The sequence below is a fragment of the Condylura cristata genome, unplaced genomic scaffold, assembly GCF_000260355.1.
Source record: "Condylura cristata isolate star-nosed mole 26May11 unplaced genomic scaffold, ConCri1.0 scaffold00008, whole genome shotgun sequence".
In the NCBI taxonomy this organism is placed as follows: Eukaryota; Metazoa; Chordata; class Mammalia; order Eulipotyphla; family Talpidae; genus Condylura; species Condylura cristata.
In genome coordinates this window covers 62,278,745-62,287,616 of record NW_004567109.1, presented here as the reverse complement: position 1 = coordinate 62,287,616, position 8,872 = coordinate 62,278,745, and the positions used below count along the sequence as shown (strand labels likewise).

Here is an 8,872-nt window from a genome sequence, read left to right as displayed (position 1 = left end):
CACTGCTGGCGAAAGGCTCAGGAAGCGGGGTGAGCGCCAGGACTGCAGATCTCATGAGACCACCCACAAAAGCCTTTAAGCAGAATGACCACCAAGCTGAGACCCACTCTGTCCTGAACTCCACCCAGTTCTGTATCAGTGACCTCAAAACCTGTCCCCTGCCTCCCCAAAAAAAGGAAGTCTGGCCATCAGGTCATCTAACCCCCTTACCAAGTGGGAGGAATAAGTGCGGAATCAGAGTTCTCTTTAATACCACTCTTTAATGCCACCGAGTAAGTGCGGAATCGTAGAGTTCTCTTTCAGCTTCCTACTTTAGCCAAAGATTCACCCCACCCGGGGTGGAACCAGGGGAGGGAAGAGCCCAGCTTTCCGCCCCCAAGTCCTCCCCAGGATCCATGGTGCAGTCCAGCCCCTCAACATGTGCACCCGAAGAAGACTCAGGACGCCCTCACACCACAAACTTGTTCTTAGCTAGAGAGTTGCTCTTGGTGGCCGTGTCTGCATGGGCCTGGTAGCCGATGATGGTCTTTGTGGAGAGGCCTAGACGGTCTTTATAGACACGCCTGGGTGGGGAGTAGAGAGGAAATGAAGCTATCAGCAGGGGTCCTGGGGAAAACCGGGACCCTGTGTCCTTTGCCAGGATCTCCTACCCAGTTCTAGCCACAGTCACTCCCATTTGTGTCTTACCCAAAATGCCACTCTTTAATGCCAAAAAGTTCTGTTAGAATTTGGAATCTGTTGCCTTCGTGTAGGTGAGTAAAGGAAGAGTTCCAGAGGCCTGCAGCCAAGCCACCCTCCTCTCGCCTTCTTTCCCAGCAGAGACACTGCCCCACCCTTACCAGAGGTGCCCTCACCCAATGTGCAGCACGCCAGCCTGTTCTTCAGCCTCCCTCGTCCACACGGCGATCTTGTCCCCCTTGGTACGAATGTTGATGACCGCCCCACAAACGTCCTGGCTGTAGTCCGCAAAGCTCTCCCCAATCAGGCAGAGCAGCTGAGGCCCAAAGCAGAGCATGAAGACCTCCAGCCGGGGCACAGGGCCTGCCCACCAACCTTGAGGCCACCGCCACCACGGGGCCCACCGCAACCCAGACCCTCTCCTTGGGGACCCACCTATGCTCCCCCACTCACTGTCTCCAGCCACAGGCGGTCCAGCTCCATGTGGCGCTGCTGCTTGGCCAGGCTGACTAGCCAGCGGCCACCTCGCTTATTCTTGCTGTCTTCCCACATGGGCTCAATGCCATCCTGGGGACAGGAGGACAAACCACTGCCTTCCTCTGTTCAGAGGGAGGTGGGGGCTTACCCACCCTCCCTGGTCCTGCTCCAATCCCTCAGGAGACCTCCACACGCCAGGTTCTCGCTCGCCTCTGTCCCCTCTGTAGATGTTTCCATCACAAGTTACAGCCCCCCGGATCCTGCTTTGAGTTGTCACAAACCCATGAGCCTCGGCATTTGTCACTTTTTATAGCCTGCCGGAGTGTGTCCTTCACTGAACCAAGTTCTTGAGACAAGAGAGTTCAATGGAATTGATTAAGGAAGCTTCTGGGACGGACCCAGCCTGGGCTGGAGCAGCCATGTAAACGCAGCTGGATGCACACACACATCACCCAGAGAGATTGTTCATCACCAACACCACGGCTTGCGTGCACACCACAGGGTCAGCAAGTCTAGGGGTGGGTCTGGACATTGCTGAGTGTGCCTGTGCAATTCTGATGCACACTCTCTAGCTACAGAGCCAAGCCAGAAAGCTGGGTCAAGGAGGCCTTGACACCGCAGCCCTTTCCAGACTCTTAAAGGTCTTCTAAGGTGAAGCTCAGCTATAACACTATCTAAGCTTCAGCATAGCATGTCCTGTCAGAAATCACACAGCTCTGAGGGAGGCTGTTCATTGACCCCCACCCCCAATCTACCTGTCAGGGAAGGATGCAGCCTCAGCTGGGAAGAATCAGGCCCTGGGTGCAGGGTGGGGGTTGGGGATGGGGTAAACACAGAAGCAGCTTACCTTAAACAGGGCATAGTCGCAGCCTGAAGAGAGTTTACTGGCCAGCTTGATATGGTTGTATATCCTGGGGATAGGCCCCACCCCAGGGTGAGCATCAAGGCATTATAGGGCCTGCTTCCAACTGGTATCACCTTTCAACTTCTTAGCAGCCCCCACTGCTTTCTACCCACCTCAGACCTCCAAACATCTGCTCACAGAGCCCTTCCTGAACAGACCTCCCATCCCAACTTCTCTCTTGAGGATTTCTTGACCACCCAAGCCCTGAGAGGATTTTAGACCCCAATGAAGGGTTTGCTTCTCAAGCCTCAGGTGAGGGTTCCCCCAGCACTTTTCAGGTCCCCTGCCTTGATCACTAGGGGACACTCTGAGGCCATCTAATCCTCACTTTATGACTGAGACAAGCTCAGAGAGAAGCAACTTGCCAGGAATCACAAAGCCATGGTGCAGCAGGATCAAGGTCAAGGTCTTCTCCCAACTCCCTAAAGCCCCAAGAAGACTTCTAGGGGGCCAGTGTCCCAGCCAGTGACCCCTCACCTCAGACAGAGCCAACCAAGGTCCAATCCTCAGCAAATGCTGAAAGACCTAAGAAAGGGCTGAGAAAACTTCAGGAGCATCCCCTTGGAGGGTCCCCTTTGGGAAGGACCCCAGCTCACAGCCTCCAGGCCCCAGCCTTTCAGGGGCCAGACACTCACGCCCAGAAGTCCTCCACGGTGTCAAATTTGGTGACCAGGTGCAGGTTATCCCTCCAGGCCCGGGTGCGGTCATTCTTGGAGAACCACAGAGCCCACCTGGGGAGGAGTGACCAAAAGGAAGCAGAGGGCCTCCAGGCCCACCCCTGGCACCACTGGCCCTCCAAGGACAATGGGCAGTAGAATTTGGAGGCACAGGAAACCACCCCCTAAGGTGACCAGAGTCCTTTATCCTAAAAAACCAATGTTTAACCCAGTCCCGGCTGAGTTAAGGCCAGAGGGCCAACAAAGGCCCAGGAGGAGGACTGGGGCCCGAGAATAGGGGTCATCAGATGCCACAAGGCAGGGGCTTGCCTTACCTGGTCAACAGTGGGTGCAGCTCAAACTTGATACCCAAGGGCCCCTGATCCTGGGCCTCCTTCCTCAGGGACTGTGGATCCTGGGGAGAGTTTGTAGCCTGGGCGTCCTCTTCCACAGTCACCCCCACAGCTGCCTGCTCTTTCTCTGGCTTCTTCTCCTTGCAGTCTTGGATTCCACCCTCAGGCTCTCTGACCTGATCAAAGGAAGAAATGAGGTGGGGGAGCAGCTATCCCACCGCCCAGCCCTGTCCCCGCAGCAGGACAGGTAGGTGTGTGGACTTACAGGGCTGGTGGCCGCCATGCTGGAGCTCCAGAAAAACAGAACCTCCAAAGGGGCCCCAGCTGTAAGCTTTTACCCCTGGGCAAGGGAAGGGGGCGGAGTCAGCACAGTGGTGGGGGAGCTCACAAGGGCCAACACTGCCCCTTCCTTCAGCAAGCACTCAGTACCGTCGGCACACAGGCCCAGGGCCGGGGACAAGACTGTGGCCAGGAGGCCCAACCCAAGCCCACTGAACACTTGGTCAAGTGTAGCCAAGGTAAGGGTCATTGCATCCCACTGAGAGTGGGACCTAAATTTAGGACTGTCCCAGAGACGGCAGCAGCAAGGACTCTGACATAACCAGGTTGCGGCAGGTCGGAGACTTTACACGTACATCGTGGTGTAGCCTTATTGCCTCTGTTGCCACTTATCCCCTCGATTTGTCATCCAGTGTCATCTGTCACAGGCAATTATCTGGTCTCTAGAAGCACTCAGAAGCGCATTCTATTAAATGATACAGAACAAGTAAGGCCCATAGAACAAGGCCTGGTTCCTCAGTAGTCAACAGGAGTAAAGTGAAAGCTACTGGGGTGGTGGGGGGAGGGAAGGGAAAGTGAAGTTCTGAATCCAGCTAACCCGTCCACCCTGTCCCCCAAGCAGGACAGCTGTCTTGGCTGAAGAGCTTCTGAGTTGAGAATCATTAACATTTCCACTTTACAGATTGGGAAACCAAGACTCAATGGCCAAGGTAAGGCAGGGAGGATTTACAGCCTGGCTGTGTGCCCCTTGCCATCAGTGCCAGGCAAGAACACTTTGTTCCTCAAGTTTCTTAAAATTTCTTACCCTTCCCTAGACTAGTTTTAGGATCCCAGATTTCTGAGAGGTCCAGCCCTTAGCCCCACCCCCCACAGATACCCAGGGACACCGGACAGGGCAGCTCACTCCGCTTGGAGGCTGACTGTCAATATTTATTTGTTCATCCTACTACAACCCCTAAGCGCCAGATATATGCCAGGCGCCCAGGAATAAGGAGCAGAAATGAGTGCCTCTGTGCTCTGGTCTACCAGGGGGGCCAGACCCGGGATCATCTCACAAAGACCAGTGTAATCACAAATGAAGACCAGTGTAATCACAAATGCAGTTCTCTGAAGGCAAGGAATTGACACTTGGAAGAAGAGAAAGTCCTGCCCCAAACTGAGTATGCTGAGCAACAGTTCTCCAGTGCATGGATCAGAGCCACCTGTGGGGTTTGTTAAACACCAACTGCCAGCTGCCAAATTTCTGGTTCCTTAGCTTTGGGTTTGCTCCTGAGCACTGGCATTTCTGATAATGCTGGGCAGGACTCCATTTCGAAACCACCGACTTAGAAGCTCCTCACGTAAGAGGTCACATTTAGGCTGAGACCTAGGTAATGAGGTGGGTGAAGGGGGTCACTTCAGGGGGTGGGAGCAGCATGTGCAAAGGCACTTGGGCAGACTGAGGGGCACCCCAGAGCCCCCCAAACTTGTATGATCTAAAGGAATTCTGCCAGCTGCCACATAAAGACAAAGCATATTCTGAGTGTGAAAGATCTTTAGTAGAAAGATGTGCATAGAGAGGGAAGAAGTGGAAATTTGTAGTTTTCCAATAAAACAAAAGCTGGTTGGCCCAAAGCAGCGCTGCTGAGGCCTGAGAGCCAGCCACAAGGCTAAGGCACCTTCTGGAGGGGACCATAGAAAAGGGGCAGAAGGGGCCAGGCAAATTTGGGGGGAGTGAAGCAAAATCAAAATACAAGTCAAATTAAAGTTTGCCATTTTCGTCCTCCCACAGGTCTCTCATCCATGTCTTTTCCAAGTGTTTACTCCACGTGTCTCCTCCAAGCCTCCCAAGTCCTTTGTGAAGTTCAAGCCCCAGAAAGCAAGGGTGCACTCCTTTGCATGTCTCTGCTCCATGTGGCTCTCCCCTCCTCTGTCTCTCCTTCCTGAATATCCTTTGCATCTACTCCAAGGCTTGGGTATCTGCAGGCCACTCCCCTCCTCCCCTAGTTGGGTGGGGCAGGGAACTTCTCAGTTGCAGGACAATGGGTCCATGGGCCGCTGCAGGAACAGAAGAGTGACCAGTGTAGCTTATACCCAAAGAGGGGAGGGCTATTAAATCTTGATCCTAGGAGACTGGAGAACCACTAAGTGTTTCAAGTGGGTACAGATGGATGGGGGAAAATCAGATGGACTTTCCAGCAAGTTCTCTGGAATGCTGTGTATGAAACAGACGCTGAGTGGCACGAGTGAGTGGGAAGAGATCTATTAGGATGCTAATGTAGTTGTCCAGGTGACAGATGGGGTGGCAGGGAAGGTGGAGAGAGATGATGGATTTCAGAGGGGTTTAGAAGAAGGCTCAGTGGTGTCTGCTGATAGATGGTTCTGGAGAGGTGACACTCGGTGTCCCAGCTAACCATTGCCGCAGAACAAACCACGCCAAGCTTAAGTGGCTTAAAGCGACAACAGTATCATTTTGCCCACAGATCTGCAGTTTGGGCAGCACTGGGTAGGGATGGCTCATTTCTCATTGTAGGCCGAGGTGACTCACAGGTTGAGCAGAGTGATGCTGGCTCTCAGGTGGGGGTGTCACTGAGACGACTCTGCGAGGCCTTTCCGTGTGACTGTTTGGCTCCCTCACAGCCTGGCTGGGTTCCCAGAGCACACAACCCAGGAGACAGGAAGCAGAAGCTGCCAATTTCTTAAGGCTTCGCCCTGAAATCTGGCCCAGCATCAAGTCCACTATGTTCTCTCAGAGGCTCAGGGCCCACGGTCAGGGACAGGGACACAGACTCACCTCTTGAGTAGAGGAATGTCCAGGAATGTTGGACAGCGGGAGCACTGGAGAAGGCATGGGTAGAGATCAGGAACACAGACGGTGAAGGGAAGGAGAGAATGAACCCCACCTTGTGCCACACTTAGTCTGCACTGCCGTAGGGCCCTAGCCCAGAGCCTGGCATGGAGTGACCCTGCCAGCCACAACACCCTTCCTACTAGCTTCATAACTGCTGACCATGGGCAAACCCCTGGAGTCTGAGGTTAGGTGATTACGGAGAACCTTAAGAGCAACTTCCTCAGCCCTTCTAGTGTCCTAGCGCCAAACCCAAGACGCTCCCAAGTCAGACTGTAGGGGACATCTTCACAGTGGGGTTGAGCAAATGGGGCTCTTAGTTCCCCAACTGCTATCGTGTTCCTAAAATATCTTGAATCCTTTCACTCCCCACTGCCGCCAAGCCAGGCAAATCCCATCCCTACTAACACTCTCCTGGCTGCCACTCCTGCCTTCTTACAGGACATTCTCCAGAGGGATCATTTAAAATATTTATCTGATCCTTCCTGCCTCCATTTAAAACCCTCTCGGACATCAGGTTGTGACCCAAAGTCCTGGTGGGGGCCTGCAAGTTCCTGCAGAGCACAGCCTCACATCTTCCAATAGACCGCTTCCTTCCTGCCTCAGGGCCTTTGCACTAGCCCTTCCTCCCTCTTTTTTTTTTTTTTTTTAAGATTTTATTTGCATACAGAAATATAGTATAGGCCTGAGGTGCAGTGGCGGTGAGAGGATTCACCAGAGACAGAGACAGAGTGGGGAGCAGAACAGACAGATCTACAAAATACACTGCTGAGGGGAGCAGCCTGCGAGACAGAAGAGGTCTGCTGCACCTGTGAATCAGCTCCAGGGTGGGGATCGACCTTGCACTGAAGCGCCCATGGCTTGGCTTAGCTTTGTGGTGCAGTGCTCCAACCCGCTGTGCCACCAGGGAGGGCATCCTCCCTAACTCTTTATGTGACTGATTTGTCTTCCTTTTCTTTCAGGGCTCAAACGTTCCCTTTTCAAAGAGGCCCTCCCTGAACACCTTATAAAAAGGAGACCATGCTCCCCCATATTTTATTTAAGTCATCCCCCTCTTTTATTTTCCTCTTAGTGCTTAGCACTACTTGTTCATTCATCCAGCGACTCATTCAGTAAACACTGACTTAGCATTTATTACTTTGTACCAGGCATTGTTTGGGGGTGCTCAGGAACACCCCCAAACTGATGGTATATCCTCTTTGTTGGAGAAGGATCCAGGACTAAACCTTGGACCTCATTTCTACTCTGACAATACTTGCTGCTTCATGAGCTCATCCAGGCATCTATAAAGTAGATGCCGGTGCCAACCTTGATCTAGAAAACAGAGCCAACTGCGTGCTCACAGCCCCACCTGGGAGTCTATAAGGCTCAGGCTCATTGCACCTGACACTGCATTCTTGACATTCCCCTAGACCCACACTTCACCTCCCCCTGTTCCCAGATCCTCCTTTCAATGGCACAGTCCAAAATTCTGGAATAATCCTGGATGTCTCTCTTTCCAACTCACCAGCATATTCCAATTTCAGTTCTACCTTCCAAATATATCCATGGGCCAGCCTCTTCTCTGGCTGCTGTGCCACCATGCTAGCCTAGGCAACTGTCATCATCCTTGTCAGCAGATCCTCTAATAACATTTTTTCATTCAGCATCGTTTTGTTGTAAAGTTGATGAAAAAAAAATCAGTTCCTAGCCAGGGCCACTGTCTACCTACCACCATGGAGTTTGCACCTTTTCCCCAAGTCTGTGTGAGTTTTCCCTGGGTCTCCGGTTCCCTCCCAGATCCTGAGGAGGTGGACATTAGGCTCACCTCAGCTGTTCCAGTTGAGGTGGGTGTGGGTGTGACATGCCCAGTGGTGGAGGGGCATCCTGTCCAGGGCAGTGACCTGCCTTGCTCCCCGAGCTACGGGGAAGGCTCCAGAACAGGAATTGCTGAAAAGGAGTAAGGGAGTTAAGAGTGAATGAAAGCAGGCCCTCCCTGGTGGCACAGTGGGCTAAAGCTCAGTACTGCAAGCAAGATGCAGTCACTTCAGTGCGAGTTCAGTCCCCTGCCCCAGAGGTGACCCACAGCAGACCTCTCCTGACCTGCCCTCTGCTCCCCTCAGCAGTGTACTTCGTCGATCTGCCTGTTCTGCTCCTCACTCTGTCTCTGGTGAATCCTCTCACCGCCCCTCCAACTCTGGCCTGTACCCCAGTTCTGTATGTATAAATTTTTTTAAAAAATAAATGACTGCAAATGATTGTTTCCTATTAGATGTATTTTTTTGGGTTCTTACTTAGAAATATGGGGATGGGGATTGGCCAGAAATATGTGATGGGAACTTATCAGTTAGCCCACAGCATTCCACTTCGACTCAGTTCCCATAAACCTGTCAGCTGTGTTAAGTGAGGACTTAATGCAGCGATGGCATCTGAACTTGTGTCTAGTTTTGACTCTGGCCCAGGAACAAACTACTCCCTAACAATGACCTTGAAAATGTAATTTAAGCCACTTTGCTCCCCTGCCACGATACAAGGGTCCTCATCTCTCAGCCCTCCTCTCCTGCGACCCTGCCGCTCCCTTGTCTGCTGGCAACTCTGGCCACTCCCACCTTAGCTGCCCTGGTTCCTAACTCCAGTGCCCACTGTCTTTTTTTTTTTAAAGATTTATTTATTTATGTGTACAGAACTGGGGTACAGGCCAGAGGTGCAGGGGCAGTGA

At 52.7% G+C, this 8,872-nt stretch overlaps 1 protein-coding gene across 1 annotated transcript; it reads right to left on the bottom strand.

The window, feature by feature from the left end:
* Positions 1-448: 448 nt before the first annotated feature.
* Positions 449-3,351, bottom strand: EIF4E1B (eukaryotic translation initiation factor 4E family member 1B). The gene is made up of 7 exons (XM_004679553.1): positions 3,334-3,351; positions 3,051-3,244; positions 2,695-2,790; positions 2,003-2,066; positions 1,132-1,245; positions 855-994; positions 449-563 (listed from the first exon to the last, which is right to left on the bottom strand). Exons 1-7 carry the CDS (start codon positions 3,349-3,351, stop codon positions 449-451), a joined length of 741 nt encoding a protein of 246 aa, XP_004679610.1.
* Between the last annotated feature and the right edge of the window lie 5,521 nt (positions 3,352-8,872).

Excerpts from the sequence above, each read along its gene's own strand:
- EIF4E1B (XM_004679553.1), bottom strand. Across the intron at positions 1,246-2,002 it reads GCGACTATGCCCTGTTTAAG|GATGGCATTGAGCCCATGTG; the intron begins GTAAGCTGCTTC and ends TCCTGTCCCCAG. Across the intron at positions 564-854 it reads GCTGGCGTGCTGCACATTGG|GCGTGTCTATAAAGACCGTC; the intron begins GTGAGGGCACCT and ends CTCCCCACCCAG.